We start from the raw sequence: 18,374 nt of genomic DNA on the forward strand, positions 1-18,374 counted from the left end.
TGTTTCAGCTTTACAGCAGAGACTGAAAAGGAGAAACAGGACTGGATTGAAGCTGTGCAGCAGTCAATAGCAGAGACTCTCTCTGATTATGAAGTAGCTGAGAAGATTTGGTTCAATGAGTCCAACAGGACCTGTGCAGATTGCAAAGCCCCGGACCCTGACTGGGCGTCCATCAACCTCTGCGTTGTCATCTGTAAGAAGTGTGCAGGTAATTAGTGACACGTCACGCTCCTCACTGCTCTGTGGCACATGGGCACTGAGTGGCTGTGCAAATACCAGACAAAGCTTATTATAGTTCAATCAAATTCAGAAATGCCTTATCACACTCAACTTCTGAAGACGTAGATGTCAAAATTGATTTTTTCAGCATGCAAGTTATATTTCGTGCCTTCTAGTCTATGTTTGGATTTTAAAAATGGTGAAATTTCTAGATTTTGGGTGAGCGTATTGCAAAGTGCACCCTGAACATGGAGCTTGCACATTTGCTTCCAGACGTGTCTGTTTTTCCCTAGTCCCTTTCAGTAAGACACATGGTTCTCGTCAAATGTGTTTTGAGCTCTAAACTTCCCTTATCAGGTCTTTGATGTCTTCTAATAAAAGTTTTTATATAGAAGCATTTCAGAAGAGTATGGATGTTTATGAAAATACTATGGCTGTGACTGGCTTTCTTATTGTGACCTCAGACAGGTGTCCAGGTGAGTAGAGGAGGATGGACCCCAGTTTAGGTGTGTGGTCAGAGGTCTTGGGGAGAATTAGCACAGTCCAGATGTCACTTCGATTTTCCAGGCCTACCTCTCCGCCCCACCCACACACACCTTACACACACGAAGAGGGGAGAGAGAACTCACCTAGAAGACCAGTCACAGTGCTTTTATGGGAAGTTTAAAAGATGAGTAAGACATGACATTTCCTCCAGAGGTATGTAATTCTAACAGCGCACCGTAAGTACAGGAATAGAGTTGGGTGCGAGGTTCAGTGAGGGAATGTAGTAGAGGAACATCTGCTTAACTAGAGCCCAGACGGGGGTGCTGTAGCCTCCACCATTGCTGCAAACCCTTACCACTTCTCTAAAGCTCTCTCCTACGCATTTCTCATCATACCAAGGTCCATTTCCTCACCAGGTCCTTAACAGTGTCAGTCATAACAGCAGCAAAAATGGACCAGCTAATCGGCTTCCTGTCTGTATTTGTCCCCATCTGGTTCTTTTGGGAGAGAGAGGCTTTGTGCCGCTCACAGCTCTTCTGTGCTTATGCTTCCCTTTTCCCTCCTTCCTGGCGATACTCACCTCACCACTTAGTCACTGTCTTATGTAAGTGGTCTGCCACTGTCGTCTTGTTTCATCACAGAAACTTGCCTAAGTGTGTCTATTTATACCATCAAGCATCTTGAAAATGTTCCTTTCCCTTCAGTGGATCATTCTCTGTCCTCTTTTTCCTCTTAGAGATGAGATATTTTCAAGAGCAGTCGTATGGATGAGTTTTCTTCATTCATTTAACTTTCTAGGTTTTCTTCTGCCTTCTGTCATCGTTCTTTTTTCCTCTTCAGTGCAGTAAAAATATTTTCACTGTACTTACTGATTTGTGGTGAGATTGATCACTCAATTTCTGTGTAGTCAGTGTGTGTATTTTTATTGTCTTTTCTCTCTTTGCGACCCTTGACGGGTATGCCTCTTCTGACACCCACCGGCCCCCAGTTTCTAAGGTAACCTGCATTATTACTTCTGACCAAGATTGGGAATACATGGAGCTACACAGTTTTATGCAGTGGGTGAGGGGCAGCATGAAGTCTGCTTTTTTGACATGTTAATTTTTAAGGTGTATTTGGCAGTGGCTTCTCTGTGTGTTCTTAACTACAGTCATCCTTTTGCAGGTTACACTTTCTCTTCACGCTCACAAAATACCTTCACGTGTCCCCTTGGGTTCCATTCTCAGCCGCCTTTCACTCTGCTGTTCCTGAGTGTCATTTACACTTGACCTCCAGACTCATTTTTAAGTAGATGATTCTCTGTTAAACAGCAAACTCTTTTAGAATTATCTATGTATTACAACCTGTACTTAGATTTGCCAAAAAAATAACATGTCAAAAAAGCAGCCTTCATGGCTGCCCCTAGCCCATTGTGTAAAACTGTGTATTTTCATATAATTCCTTTTCTGGGTCAAAAGCAATGATGTTCACCTTAGACTCAAGCCTAAAATCTGAGCGACCACTTTCCCTTTCTTTCTTTTTTTTTGGGGATGTGTGTGTGTTTGACACAGTCTCATTTTGTCACCCTCGGTACAGTGCTGTGGCATCACAGCTCACAGCAGCCTCAAACTCTTGAGCTTGAGCCATTCCCTTGCCTCAGCCTCCAGAGTAGCTGGGACTGCAGGCACCGCCACAAAATCTGGCTGTTTTTTTTTTAGAGACGGGGTCTCGCTCTGGCTCAAGCTGATCTCAAACTCCTGAGCTCCAGCGATCCACCTGCCTCAGCCCCCCAGAGTGCAAGGATTACAGGCATGAGTGCCCAGCCCCCTTTCGTGTTTTCTTCAAGCCCAAGTCCCATTCATTTTGTTGTGTCCGTGTCTCTAAATCTGTTTGCTCCATTTTGTTTCTGTGCTGCCGCCTTAGCTCAGATTCTGTTTCTTGCCAAGGAAAGTTACACCAATACTCACTCTCCTTCAGCTTTTCTACCTGCCTCTAAGTGTTTTCTTTTTCTGAACTGTACAGCCCTTGGGTAGTCTTTTAACATGCAAGCCTATGCAAATTCCTGCTATACGAATTCTGCAGCTTTAGCTCTAACTAGTTTCCACCTTGAAGGAAGAAGGAAGGTAGAGAACCTCTCACATAATGTAGGGAAAAGGATGAACCTGCGCTGCTGATAAGGTAAAGGTCCTTCAGATCAGGGACAATGACTTGTTGAGGATTTTCCTTCTCAAATTAGCAATCGTTTGACATACCCCTGTGTGCTCAGTGATGACCGAACCGTGGTTTTTACAGCAGAGTTGGGCTTAGGGTAATAGAATGCTGGCCTCTTGTCTGGTCCAGACATAATAGCAGAATCAAGAATCCACGTCAGATTTTTAAGTAGACACGTATTCATGTGGTGGCTAGTTTTTCAATAGTAAAATTTTTGGTTATACACATATTTCAAATACACAAATCTCTCTCTCTCTCTCTCTCTCTATCTATCTATCTATCTATCTATCTATATATATATATATATTTTTTTTTTTTTTTCAGTTTTTGACCGGGGCCAGGTTTGAACCCACCACCCCTGTATATGGGGCTGGAGTCCTACTCCTTGAGCCACAGGCGCCACCCTATGTATATTCTTTTAAAAGTGGGGTTTGATACTAATGCTGGTGTTATGCCCAGGGGTTCCCCCAGAGACCACACAGAAAGTCGAAATTGCAGGGGAGTTCTTTATTGGAGAGCTGGCTGGTGACGGCCTCCATGTCCCAACATGGGGTTTGTGAACGCAGCCCCGAGTTGTCTGTGGCTCTGGTTTATTTTGGGGTGGGGGTGTGGGTGCAAGCGTTATTATGGAAGCAAAATTAGCAGTTAAAATGGTAGGGGAACCACGAGGGAGGGTGGTAAGTCATTTTACACAACACTATGATCATGAGAGCGCGATTAGTGATTTTTCTTCCTTACAAAATAGGTACAAACCACAATGTCCTAGGGGAAAAATGCAGGGAGGGGAATTTACAGGTTAAGGGTCATAAAGCCATAATCACTAGGGCCACAATCACAAGCAAATGCATTTACAATTACACTAAGGGAGGGCAGACAAGAGGAAGTGGTTTTGAAGCTAAAAGGGAGTAAATAATAAAATGGAGTCAAGCTTGTTTTTTTAACATTTCAATATCACATACGGATTGTATGAAGATCATCTTAACATAATCACGAGGGTTGTTGTCACGAGGGTAGTTAGTGAATTTCTACATAATAGAACAGTTCTAACCAGATACACTTAAAATACCATGCAATGGGCAGGGAGGCAGGTGGAACTGTTTTTTTTTTTTTTTTTTTTAAAGCAATAAAATGTAACAAAACAACAGAATGGGGTCAGGCCTGCTTTGCCTCCCCACCGATGCTCAGGAATAAGAGTTACAACAAAATGGAGTTAGGCTTGCTTCTCTCTCACCCTAACACAGGGTGCTGACATAGCTATGCTGGCACCTTCACAGTGGCTGGTTACCATTTCTGTCTAATTACCACCACGTCTCCTAGTGCCCTTGGCATCTGGGAGAGTAGATATTGGAGTTCTTGGAGAAGATACACCCATACACAGATACATGTACACACATATATATACCTTTTTTAAAAAATGGTAAAAGAAATTTACGTATTAATTACAATAGAAATGCAATTGTTTTTTACTTTAGGACAACACAGATCTTTGGGACCAAAAGATTCCAAGGTTAGAAGTCTAAAAATGGATGCCAGCATTTGGAGTAATGAACTCATTGAGGTGAGTCCTGTGTCCCTATGGGGGTCAGCAGAGACTGGGAGGAGATGAGCAGGGGGCTGTCATGAAGCCTGTCCCTGGGAGGGGGGAGGTCAGCAGAGACTGGGAGGAGGTGTGTAGGTGGCTGTCATGACATTTTCTAGGAGCTCCTTGATGATTCTCATCAGAACATGAAGAATGGCTTTTAGGGTTGTGGATAGTAGTAACTCTTCCAGATGCTTCCTAAATGAGATAGTTATTTTAAAAATAAAAAGTACAAAGAGCTTGAATTATAATAACTACTTTTAAACAATGGATGATTTAATAGAAAGTTAGAACGCTCTTTCTAATCCACCATGGATAATATACTAGAAAAGCAAATGAAAACATTTGGTAAAAATTTACTCTTCTTTGTCTTCGCCGTGTTCCGTCATTAACTGTGACTGAGTCTAACTTGCTGTGTCCTGTTCCCTTGTCTGCCCCCGTTCCTCTGCTTCCCCTTGAGATAGCATTAGCCCACTACTCAGCCCTTCCAAATGAATCTGTCTCAGTAGGAGTTTCAAAGAATAAAAATACTTTTGCCGCAATTTGCGTTGTTTGCGATTCTGTCCAAGCAAAATTTTTACCATTACTCAGAGTAGCTAGGTTGTATAAAAAAATGGATATAGTAACTGCTTTCATACTTCACTTTTTTTGATAGTGTTCAGTCTTTCATGTATTTTCTTGTATATTGCAGGATGTTATGCTTTAATTTGTAATATGATACAGTTTTCTGAAGATTCAAATACGTATTATGAACTGATATGTTTCATCATTTTTTTGACTACTCAGCTTTTTATCGTCATTGGAAACAAAAGAGCAAATGACTTTTGGGCTGGTAATCTCCAAAAGGATGAAGAATTACACATGGACTCACCCGTAGAAAAGAGAAAAAACTTTATCACTCAGAAATATAAAGAAGGAAAATTCAGAAAGACCCTTTTGGCATCTCTCACCAAAGAAGAATTAAATAAGGTATCCAGTGAAAGATAACCATAGAAATCAACTTTAATGTCTTCTTAATAGGTGCCAAGATTCTGGATAAGAAGTAAAAAATCTTATGCTATTTGGTAAAATAATGTTTAATTTTATTTCCTTTTGTGACATTGTGCCCATGATTTTCCGATTGTTTTACTCAAGGATTTATTATTAAGAGACAACATAGTCTTTCTCCATAAATGAAGTTTCCAGCTAACTCAGCTCTATCCCCATTATTCTTCATATTTTGACAACTTTCTCTGATTTAGGAACCGGGTGCTGAATTTAATTTTTGCTGCTATGTTGCTGATACTGTCACCACCTTTGGCATGTAACAACAGTGTGTTGTTATTTAATAGAAACTATAATTTGCTTAGTGCCATTGATTTAAAGTCTCGTTTGCTTTTGGCTGAGTGATTCTAGATCCTTGGCGCCTATTTGGTGATGCACATTTGGTCTGCTAGTAAGACCGTTTGGCAAAGGGTCCGGTTAAATATCTTTTTACCCCTTCTGAATCACTGTTTCATCTCATGGGTATTAGGAGGCTCTTTTATAGGTAGATATTTAAAGCATAAACCTTTATATACCTATCTTTAATGGTCAGATGATATATTTTTTCATAGTTCTCAGTCTTTTGTTTCTTTGAATTTTTTTGTACACAGACTTCCCCTCTGCCCCCCTGGCTTGAAGGCAGTGGTGGTATCATATTTCACTGCAACTTCCAGCTCCTGGCTCAATCAGTTCTCCTGCCTCAGCTTCCTAAGCGTGTGGGGCAATAGGCTCACACCACCATGCCTGGCTAATTTTTTCTATTTTAGTAGAGATGGGATCTTACTCTGGCTCAAGTGATCCTGTCCCCTCGGCCTCCTGTCATGTTAGGATGGCAGGTGTGAGCCACCATGCCCAGCCAGCTCTCATTTCTTGAATGTTCTGTAATGCTTGGTGGGTAAGAATCTTGAGGAAATCAGCTTTACATTGAACAGTTTGGAAAATAAAGACCATTGTCCACATTTGAACACAGGAGTTATATAAAACTGATTTATATTTTTGGTTTATTGGTTTAGTTTCCTAAAATAAGTTTTTCTTAAAGCAAAAACACACACTGAATGCAGAATCATCATAGATTCCTAAGATAGCAGAGAGCCATATGGTTATGTAAGTTACTGTTGAGATATTTAGTTTTGTTTTGGGTAATATTTTTGTAGGTGCCACTTACATCATTAAAATAACTGTCTAATCCTACTAGAGGGTATCATAAACCTAGGATTATTCTTAATCTAATTCTGTGAAACAGAGGTCAATAAAATAAGTATATAGGGAGTAAATTATTGATTTGGGGAGGTAATTGTGAGTTTGGAAAATGAGCCCGTATGTCCCCATAGTTTTTTTCTCGTTTGATGGTAATGTGAATGTTGTCAATGGGTAGTTACTTACGTCATCCAGTGACGTCCTCTCTGCCACTCCCCACAGGTTCCCAGGGACGAAACCATTAGCTAAGTTTTAAATTAAAGGCTAGCAATCACATTTCTCCTAAATATCTTAGGGACGTATACCTATTGGTACTTACTTCCACACTGTACTTCTTAATAGAGTCAGTGAATAATCTTTATAAAAGAATGTGTACCTTTAATGTATTAAAATTATTGTGCCTTTAATGATTGCTGAGTCCTCTTTTTGGTGCTGGGATATAATTGTGCTGGCAAGTAGATTTGTTACTGTGACTCGTGGGAGTGACAGTCGGTTGGATAAGACTTTAAACTGACCAGAATGAACCCACTAAAGCAAGTGCCGTGTGCTATGGGGGAAGGAATGGAGTGAACGAGAGAAGGAATTAGGGGAAGTCCCTGTGATTATGGGGGACCTCAGACTGTTAGAGTGGAAGGGATAGTCATCCTTATGTTTTTAAAACACTGTTATTTTGCAAGTGGGGAAAAACTAAGACCTGAAAAGGATGGGATTTGTCCGAGATCACCTAGGAAGTGAGTACAAAGCCACTTATAAGATGAAGGATTCTTGATTCTGAAGTGAAGGAAATTGTAGAGGTTATCTAGACCCTGGTGGAAAAGGTGAATGCTTTCTTAACAGCTGACACTCCAGGGTAGGAACTGTGAACGTGTCGTAAGCATCTCGCTGTCTATTCTGAGCTGCTGAGGGAGACATCACTGAGGATGAATTAACCAGTGATCAATCTAGGAAGATCTTGTCAGGAAAGAGTGGAAATGGTGAGGCCAAGACTCAGGTCAGATCAAAGTGCCATAAGCTGAGAGTCTTGAGGCAAATGGAAAGTGAAGTGTGGGAAGAAGGGATGAGAAGAGCTGTGAAGCAGCTCATCACTTCAATGCAAAATAAAGTCGCATTACAGCGATTCATAGTGTTTGTGCAAGGATGCTGCATGAGTCGGTGATACTGTTTTCTTGCCTCTTGCAGGCTGTTCTCACTTCCCTCATGACCCTTTCCCCAAAGGGAAGATCCTGAGTTTGCTTTGCACTTGTTTTTCTAATTCCCCTTAGCACAATGATAATTTAAATATTCTGTAGCTCCTGATTATGTTGGAAAAGCATATTAATGACTTTCATATGATAGAAACATTTAGTGGACACTTTGTTACTACATTTGAAATGTTTTGAATTTTCTGAGCATCATCCATTATCCTAGTATATGACTGTAAAAATGTCTTCCAAAGCAAATAGGATGGATTAGGTTTGGAAGACATATCACAGCAAAAAAATAATAATAATAAAAAAAATAAATAAATGAATAAAAGATAAAAATAATAATCCATGGATTGAGATGTAAGGGCTTAGGTTGTAATTTAAATTTACACTAAGAAGGCCTTTTGTGCTTGTTGTCTAATTTGGAACAGAATTATTATTAACCTTCTTAGGAACAAAATGAGTACAAACTTTATCTCATAAACAAATTTTCAGACTTTTCACTCATTTTGATAGCTAGATTTTCCTCCCTTAAAAGGTGTATTTTCTTTTAATGGCCAGGCTCTGTGTGCCGCTGTTGTGAAGTCAGATGTTCTGGAAACGATGGCTTTGCTGTTCAGCGGAGCAGATGTGATGTGTGCGACTGGAGACCCCGTGCATAGCACCCCCTACCTGCTGGCCAAGAAGGCTGGTCAGAGTCTGCAGATGGAATTTCTCTATCACAACAAGTTCTCAGGTTTGTTCCTCTGTCTGCAATCACCTGGCTCTTCTGATCTTTCCCTTAAGGTAGTGAAGCATAAATCTGTTTATTTCTCAAACAAGAAAAATCTGTCAGAAAGAAGAAAACGTAATTACCAAAAAAAGAGATGGAGGATGCATAAGCCTGCTTTTGTATCATTTCGAGAAAAAAGTTTAGGAAATAAATCTTTTCTATTTTTTTAATCTTATAAGTGGAAGATTAAAATAGTTAATCCCACATAATCATTTCCACCAAAATTAAATCCGATTTTCATATATGAATAATAAACACGACTTAAGTGCTTATTGGCAAATTTTATGCAAAGTATAATAAAACAAATATCTCTCTGTATTTCTTCTGTGGTAAATTTAAAGTAGTTTTTCCTCCAGCTCAAAGCTCATGTACATATTGGTAAACAGCGGGAAAGTTGTTCACATTGTAAATTTCAAGTGTTCCATTTTTTAAATTTTTCCAGATTTTCCTCAACATGACATTCATGGTGAGGGTGGATTAAATCAAGAGTCTCCACAGACTACCTTCCTCTGTGACTTTTTGTATCAAGCTCCTGCTGCTGCTTCCAAACTCTCTTCAGAGAAAAAACTGCTCGAAGGTATCTTTTCTACTTCCTTTAGATTTTGTTATCTGATAAAACGTTATTCCACTATCAGAACAATGAGGTTTAAATTTTGATTTTTTTTTTTTTCCCCTGTGAATGTTCGATTTGATCTTGCAGTAGAGAGATGCAGTTTTTGAGTATTTATAAATGCTTCCAGGCGCTGGTATGATTTCATGTACAGCAGCAGGGGGGTTACTGAGCTGCAATGCTGAGTGAATGCTCATAGGGCTTTCAGATGTCTACCTTAGGGCTAAGTGATTTTGTTACAGTTTTTAAGAATTATTGAGAAAAAAAAAAAAGGCACAACTCAGTCCCTTGCCTTAGGGATGGACACCCCAACTGGAGAGATAATATAGATAAATGTGAAAGTGTAGGAAAAACTGGCCAGTGTTGTGGACATACTCCGAGTACAAAGTGATGTCACATTGTTCAGTTTGTTTTGATGAGGGGTGTGTGTATTTAAGTAAAGTAAAACTTAAGCTTGGTTTCATAGGAGTGGATGGGAATCACTTTGATTTAACATCAGGTTTGGAGAACTCTCTGCGGTGAGTCAACACAGACATTCCTCCATTTTTCCGATTCTCCATCCAACTCTCTGTCTGCTTGTGCTGGGCCTTGGGAGTATAGAAATAAGGAATATGGAGCAGTGCCTGTGGCTCAAAGGGGTAGGGCGCTGGCCCCAATACCAGAGGTGGTGGGTTCAAACCCAGCCCTGGCCAAAAAAACCTGCAAAAAAAAAGAAGATGTAAGTCTCATGCTCACGTTACGTACAGTGGTCCCCGATGTCTTTGTCACAGGGACTGGCTTCATGGAAGACAATTTTTCCACGGACTTAGGTGGAGGGGTTTGGATGGTTTTGGGGTGGTTCAGCACATTGTGTTTACTGTGTACTTTATTTCTATTTTTATACTGTAATATATAATGAAATAATCATACAACTCATGAGAATGCAGAATCAATGGGAGCCCTGAGCTTGATTTCCTGCAACAAGATGGTCCCATCCAGGGGTGATGGGAGACACTGACATCTGAAGTGTGGTGTTGCTGTAAAGCAGTTTACTTATCACTTACCACTCATTGATAGGGTTTGCCATGAGTCTGCAAGCAACTGATTTTTTATGGTCTCTGCGTAGTTAGACCTCTCTGCTAACGACAATCTGTATTTGCAGCTGCTCCCCAGCACCAGTGTCATTGCCCCAGCTCCGCCTCAGATCATGCAGCGTTAGATTCTCACAAAGAGCATGCAACCTGGATCCCCTCCAGGTGCAACTTATAGCAGGGTTTGTGCTCCTGTGAGGATCTAATGCTGCTGCTTATCTGACAGGAGGTGGAGCTCAGGAGGTGATGTGAGTGCTGGGGAGCAGCTGTAAATACAGATGAAGCTTCACTCACTTGCTCTCTGCTCACCTCCTGCTGTGTGGCCCAGTTCCTGATGGGCTGTAGACTGCTCCTGGTCTGAGGTCTTGGGAGTGCGGACCACAGATATACATTCAAACTAATTCAAGTACAATGGACAGGAAAATAGAATGAGATGTCTTTCTGGAACAATTAAGTCTCAGTGCAATAAAGCTGTATAGGACAATTGATGGTGGGTATTGACGGTTCGGGAGCCTGGCAGTAATTCCCCAGTTGGTATAATTCAGCTGTGTTTTGGGGGTAAAGGAACTAAAGGGGGACAGACAAACACATTTTAGAGCATTAATCCTGATATTTGCATATTTGAAGTTATTGTTTCAGTATTACAACTGCTTTATTTTTGAAAAAATTATTTCTCAAAGCGGAATTATATTGGAATAATTAATTATATTATTCAGGGTTATATTTTAGGATGGGAGGCGACTGAGTATGCTTGAGCAATGGAATTTCATCATCTGAAAACATGAAAAGAGTAGCTGTCGTTTACTGAGCGATGACTATGTGGAAGGTGTTGCTTTGCTTTACATATTTTAATTTCAATCCTCAAAATAGTCTGCAAGACAGTCAATCTTATGCTGATGTTCATATGAAAAATGCAGCTTGGCCTGAAGCAGAATTTTGCACCTGACTTGTGTTGTCATTGTTATTGGAACACTTCAGTCTTGGTCAGAGTGTCACAGCCAGGTGAAAGAAGGATGTCAGAATGTTCTTATCCTTTGAATTTAGTTGTTTTGGTTCTTTCAGCAATTGATTTTGTCTTCCTTTATGACCTCTGGTAATAATCAATTTTAATTATACTGAAGTTATCTCACCTATTGCTCCTATCTGTGTTTAATCCTTAAGTAGTCAAAAGTCAACTGATCAGAAAATGGTAAAAGTACCGGGATAACTTGTGAATTGACTATATTAACTAGTCAATGAATAAAGCAATCAATGTACTTGTAAATAAGTCTTAAAGCTTGCTAGAATGCTGCTTCTAAAGAAGAGATTGTAGACTCGCTTTTCAAATGATTTGACTTTTACAAATATCAAACAGGGATTGAAATACAGGATTTTATTTCTAAAGTCTTTCAAAATATCAAAAGCATTTTGCAGATTAAAAATAAGCTTTGAGGTTGGGCACAGAGGATCACACCTGTAATTCTAGCACTCTAGGAGGCTGAGGCAGGTGGATCACTTGAGCTCATGAGTTCAAGACCAGCCTAATCAGGAACAAGACCCCCCATCTCTAAAAATAGCTAGCCTTGTGGCAGGCACCTGTAGTCCCAGCTACTTGGGAGGCTAAGGTATGAGAATCGCTTGAGCCTTAGAGTTTGAGGTTGCTATGAGTCGTGATTCCAGGGCACTCTAACAAGGGCTACTGAGTGAAACTATCTCAAAAAACAAACAAACAAAAAAAAAAAACACTTTTGTTTTTTTTTAGCAATTGTGGTTATAATATTCATAACTTACTAATTTATTTGGTGTCTTACTAAAATAGATTTTTTTTATTACTTGAGTATCACATGGATGTTATAAATAGTTGTAACTAAATCATTCTTTTACCTTTTATACATTAACTGGATTTTGGAGTTAAAGCTTATTTCAAAAGACACAGAAATCAATTCATTCTCAGTATATATGGTGTGATTAGGGTTGTCTTCCCATTTTAAAACATGTCTCTTTTTTTTATTGTTAAATCATAGCTGTGTACATTAGTGCAATCAAGGGGTACAATGTGCTGGTTTCATATACAATCTGAAATATTCTCATCTAACTGTTCAACTTAACCTTCATGGCATTTTCTTAGTTATTATATGTAGACATTTGTATTCATGGCATTTTCTTAGTTATTATATGTAGACCTTTGTATTCTGCATTTAGTAGGTTTCGCCTATACCCATTCTACCATGCAACATAGGTGTGTGGCCCCACCTTAACCTCCCCCAACCCTTCCCCTCTCTTGGCCCTTTCCCCATATTCCTGTCTTATAGTTGGGTTATAGCCTTCATATGAAAGCTATAAATTAGTTTCATAGTAGGGCTGAGTACATTGGATACTTTTTGTTTTTCTTTTTTTTTTTTTTTTTTTTTTTGGTAGAGACAGAGTCTCACTTTATGGCCCTTGGTAGAGTGCCGTGGCCTCACACAGCTCACAGCAACCTCCAACTCCTGGGCTTAAGCGATTCTCTTGCCTCAGCCTCCCGAGTAGCTGGGACTACAGGCGCCTGCCACAACGCCCGGCTATTTTTTGGTTGCAGTTCGGCCGGGGCTGGGCTTGAACCCGCCACCCTCGGTATATGGGGCCGGCGCCTTGCCGACTGAGCCACAGGTGCCGCCCTTTTCTTTTTTTTTTCTTTTGTGGATTTTGGCCGGGGCTGGGTTTGAACCCGCCACCTCCGGCATATGGGACCAGTGCCCTACTCCTTGAGCCACAGGCGCTGCCCTAAATGTATTCTTTTCTGTTTTTGCTCCTTTTTTTTTTTTTTACATTGGATACTTTTTCTTCCATTCCTGAGATACTTTGCTAAGAAGAATATGTTCCAGCTCCATCCATGTAAACATGAAAGAGGTAAAGTCTCCATCTTTCTTTAAGGCTGCATAATATTCCATGGTATACATGTACCACAATTTGCTAGTTCATTTGTGGGTCGATGGGCACTTGGGCTTCTTCCATGACTTAGCAATTATGAATTGGGCTGCAATAAACATTCTGGTACAGATGTCTTTGTTATAGTGTGATTTTTGGTCTTCCGGGTATATACCTGGTAAAGGAATTATAGGATCGAATGGCAGGTCTATTTTTAGATCTCTAAGTATTCTCCAAACATCCTTCCCAAAGGAATGTATTAGTGTGCATTCCCACCAGTAGTGTAGAAGTGTGCCCTTTTCTCCACATCCATGCCAACATCTCTGGTATGTGGGCTACTCTTACTGGGGTTAGGTGATATCTCAAAGTAGTTTTGATTTGCATTTCTCTGATGATTAAGGATGATGAGCTTTTTTTTCATGTGTTTGTAGATCGTGCGTCTCTCTTCTTTAGAGAAGTTTCTCTTCAAGTCCTTTGCCCACCCTGAGATGGGATCACTTGTTCTTTTCTTGCTAATATGTTTGAGTTCTCTGTGGATTCTGGTTATTAAACCTTTATCGGAGGTATAACCTGCAAATATTTTCTCCCATTCTGAGGGCTGTCTGCTTGCTTTACTCACTATGTTCTTGGCTGTGCAGAAGCTTTTTAGTTTGATCAGGTCCCAGTAATATATTTTTGATACTGCTTCAATTGCCTGGGGAGTCCTTCTCATAAAATATTCACCCAAGTAATATGAAAGTAAGCTTCTGTATTTCAGCTATGCCACATAACAACAAAGATTTCATTCTAAAATAGCCTCTTGGCAGGGTGTGGTTTGATTGTCTTTATTTTTTTTTCATCCAATTTATCATTCAGTTGGCTGCTGCCCACCTCCACTTCCCACCTCTCACCTCCCTTCACCATCATGTCCTGCCTGGACTGCAAACCTCTCCTTATTTGTCACCTTATCTGTATCCTAGCTTCCTGCTGGAACTTTCTTCCAAAAAAACAGGCTCAGTGATCTTTGAAAATGTAAATCAGATCATGTAATTCTATTGCTCAAGACCCTTTAGTCACTTTTCATTCCAGAATATAACCCTGTTCCTTACTGGAATATCTTTTTTTTTTTTTTTGCAGTTTTGGCCAGGGCTGGGCTTGAACCCGCCACCCCTGGTATATGGGGCTGACACTCTACTATTTGGGCCACAGACACTGCCCCTCTTTTTTTTTTTTTAAAGGGCTTTACAAATACATTTATTGATGGTATTACTGAATGCTGAATGTAGAGAATAGAATACAAAGAAATAAACACTTAAAAAGGAACATGAATTTTTAAAAATGCAATGTATTTACATATATCGACCCATTTTGTTCCTTACCCTACAAGAGCTTCTAGTTCCTCCCCTGACCCATCTCCCGTCGTTCCTCTCTAAGTTTACCTACCTGGGCACATTGGTTTCTTCTCTGTCCCTGGAACATGTCACATCCTTTTCTGCCCTTCTGGACCTTGTAGGCACTGTTTACACACGAGCACTTCTCCCTGTCTGGTTCCTTCTTATTTTCCAGGAATCAGTTCAATGCCTACTAGTCAGGGAGGCCTCTTTGGCATCTAATTAAAATGTGAGCCCACGGCCAGCCCCTCTCTTTCATAGGATCTTGTGTGTGTCACCCTGGTGCTGATTTCATGTAGATCATCCTGTCTTCCTTGGTTTGTTTTTCCCTTCTGGAGTGAAAGCTCAATGAGAAATCAGCGTTCATTTCTTTCTTTTTTTTAGGGTTATCAAATCTTTGATGCCGAAAACAGTGTCCCAGTGTCCCACACAGTAGCCCATATAAATATGTTGCATGAACGTCTCTTTAGGCAAGTTACTATGAGTAGAAACACGAGACCATATTAATACTTGGGTTTCAATATGTATATACAATGATATAGTTCCTAGTACAAAGCATATTTTATGCAGAAAGAATCTACTTAAAAACGAAGAAAGAAAAAGCTGAACTACCAAGAAACTTCAAGATCTGTGTTTATTTCTTTCCTTCTCCCACCATGGTTCTGCCGTGTTGTTACTGAGCACTAGATTTATGAAATAAATGAATTGTTTGGAAAGATTGAGAGATTAAAGTGTGGTTGTCACCTTTGCCTCTGAGAGGCCAGCAGCTGGACCATACCACTCCATCAGGACTTGTCAGGAGGGCCATGGAGCAAAGAGATTAAAAACAAGACAAAAATCTGGGAATAAAATGCACACAGTCCTCGTGAGAGTTACAGAGGCTTCAGAATGTCGGCTCAGGTGTTCAGGACATGAAGTTTCTGTGGCCTCTGGTTATAAGATTGATCGGTATTTTTCTTTTTCTTCTTTTTTGTTTTCCTTTTCAATTTAGTGTTCATGGAGAGAAAGATTGATAGCTCTTGTTAAAACTAAATACAGAGCTGAATGATAGCATCCTGGTTCTGTTTTCCTTTTTTGCCCCCTCAACCATATTTTTCCCCTTGATAGCTTACCTTTGATTTGTTGACACAGCGTTGCTTTTTAAAAAGAAAGTGGTGGATATGGTTTACAGGAAATCTATTTTAGTTTGTTCATATTTACTTTTATAGTTGACATGGAGGCATTTTGAAGATCTTTTGTTGGAAAGCCTAGGTTGTACACATCTAGCTTAAAATGCTTTTCTAAGGCTGAAATGTATTATTTATTTTAAATGAAAAGTATGAACAAGGATTCTTCAATATATTACAATTTTCAGTGGATGCTGAATACCGTCAGTTGAGAAATTTTCATCGGGAAACAGCTTCATGATTTTGAAAAAACTCATTTTGCCTTAACTACCTCAAATGGATTATATATACATGCATTAGAAAATGACTTCTCTATACCCTAACACATTTTACAAATTTACATATATAGTTCAGGCACATAATAGGTGCAGAGAGACAGGATGCGCAGTGGTTAAGAGGGTAAAACTTCTAGAACCCAACTGCCTGGGTTTCAGTCCTTACCTCTGATACTAAGTACTTGTGTGACCTTGACCTTGAGAAAGCTAATTAACTTGCCTGTGGAAAGGGTACCAGGAAGGGGGTTTGTAATAATAGATGTGACTAATAGGGTTCAATGAGGATTCAGTGAGTTGATGCACATGAGTTCCTAGCCTTTGAGTTTGGGTGTGCTGACCTATAGGCTGTAGCTGGCATTCATGGCACCCACCTCTATCAGCCATATCTTTCCACAGTAGTATTTAAAGAGGTCACCTCTGGAGTTCTTTACCACGCTTGGCTAAATCTCATGGTAATGATTTCCATTATAGATCTAAGCATGATGATTGGGTATGAATAACCTCTCTGGCCAGTCTTCCAAGCTCCTGTCTATTGAACAGCTGAATCTTGAGAGTTCTTCGTTCTGTGGCCCCTGTTTTATTTCAGTAGCATCTTCTAGTAACAGTTAAGACTTCTATAGTGGAGAACATTCCATGGAGGGTACTGACATTTGTCAATGTCAAATTCAGGAGCGCACACCTGAGTTGCTCTAACCAAATCAATATTGTCTAACATAGTCTTGCTAAAGCTTTTCACTGCTTCCCAACTCCATAGGAATGTCAAGATTTCCCATCGCAGCTTTGTGCCCTGTCTGACCTCTGTCTGGCCCATTTCACTTACAAATATAAAGCTAACAAATGGTTATAGAAATGATAATATTGCCAGACTAAATCGCCTCAAGCCTACAATTCTAACTTAAAATGCATTTGTACCCACCTTTTTCAGCTGATCTGTCATTTGTTTCCCATTAGAATTTACATAATTAGATTCTGCGTTCACATTTATTTTATGTATCATTTCACTTGGCATTGTTTGGTTAAGGCCTTCAGATGGCTCCCTCTTGTCTACTGAGAGGGGTGCAGACTCCTGAACATCTGTCATGTGGGACTGTGGGGTCTGTTCTGCCATGAACCTGCAGTCTTGTTCCCCATTGCTCAACTTCACATGTAATCTGATACTTCAGCAAATAGGATTTCTGCAGCTTTGCCTTTTAATGACTTTGCTCACATGATTCCTTCCCAGAATTATGGAATGATTGTAGCTCTGAATGAAATTTTTTGCTACTTCAGAAACTTGACTCCTCAGTCATAAAAGACCATTTTAAAGTGTTTTTGTGTGTGTGTGTGCAGTTTTTCTTATTGTTCTAGTCTGATGGTAGCTTCCCTCCTTGAGTGCGTCTAACCCCCCTGGAGACCACCTGATGGTTATTATTCTAAACACACCTCCCCTTTCATTTCGATTACAGGCTGCCTGAGAACAGGGGCAGAATTCCCGATTTGTGCCAAGGATGAACTGCGTACTGAATGATTGTGTATTTGTTCCTTTATTGTCTTAGGAAGATCGAGTCATCTCAGTTCATTGTTTCAGAACTATTTCTTAATCCCTTTGATGAGTAATGTAGCTTTGTCTTTTTTATATAGTAGACATCTTCAATACATAATTTGAAAATTACCGCTCTCGTGATTTCCGCATTTTCATATTTTCACAGTGCAGGATATCTGCTGTGAGTCAGGATCTGAGGGCTCTGGAATAAAGTGTCATTTTTTATAGGAATTGTTTGGGTTCTGTTAGCTTTCTTCGCCAGTCCCACAAACGACTGTTTTGAGTGTTTTGTTTACTTCTGGCAGTTGTGATGGGACTTTTCATTTGGGGATTTGATTTTCAGAATAGAGTGATCCCGTAGTTCTTAAGGAATGTTTCGCCTCGTGATTTTTTTTTTTTTTTGAGGCCAAAAAACCCTTGTCTTGTTTCTTTCTTCTACTTCTCATTCCCACCCCCATCCAAGATTCCACTGATATGACGGAGAGACATATGAAGAGGCATTTAATAGGTATTTTTTAGTTTTCTATTTTTAATTGTTTTGGCTTAATTTAAAATTTACAGAAAAGTTGCAAGATTAAAGGTAAAGCGTTCCCATGTATCTTTTATTTAGATATCCAAAATATTAGCACTTTACATTTACTTTGTCCTCTTCTCTGTATATGTGTATGAACACACACCCAGGCATACAATTCGCACACACGTGTGTATGTGTTTTCGTTTGTCTCTTGTTCTCTGTGTATGCATGCTTATTTTTAGAACCACTTAAAAGTAAGTTTAAGTTGCCTCTTTATTTTTAGTCCTTCAATATGTATGTCTTGAAAAGAA

General features: G+C 39.8%; 1 protein-coding gene across 3 annotated transcripts in view; it reads left to right on the plus strand.

Annotated features, from left to right (window-relative positions):
* ARAP2 (ArfGAP with RhoGAP domain, ankyrin repeat and PH domain 2) overlaps nucleotides 1-18,374 on the plus strand; it is a 187,804-nt gene that overhangs the window by 85,884 nt on the left and 83,546 nt on the right. For all 3 annotated transcript variants that reach the window (XM_053578074.1, XM_053578076.1, XM_053578077.1), the window contains 5 exons: nucleotides 9-208; nucleotides 4,368-4,453; nucleotides 5,261-5,443; nucleotides 8,440-8,614; nucleotides 9,093-9,227. In XM_053578074.1, coding sequence (XP_053434049.1) covers nucleotides 9-208; nucleotides 4,368-4,453; nucleotides 5,261-5,443; nucleotides 8,440-8,614; nucleotides 9,093-9,227 — 779 coding nt within the window. The remainder of the gene's footprint in view (nucleotides 1-8; nucleotides 209-4,367; nucleotides 4,454-5,260; nucleotides 5,444-8,439; nucleotides 8,615-9,092; nucleotides 9,228-18,374) is intronic.

Source organism: Nycticebus coucang, chromosome 23, assembly GCF_027406575.1.
Source record: "Nycticebus coucang isolate mNycCou1 chromosome 23, mNycCou1.pri, whole genome shotgun sequence".
In the NCBI taxonomy this organism is placed as follows: Eukaryota; Metazoa; Chordata; class Mammalia; order Primates; family Lorisidae; genus Nycticebus; species Nycticebus coucang.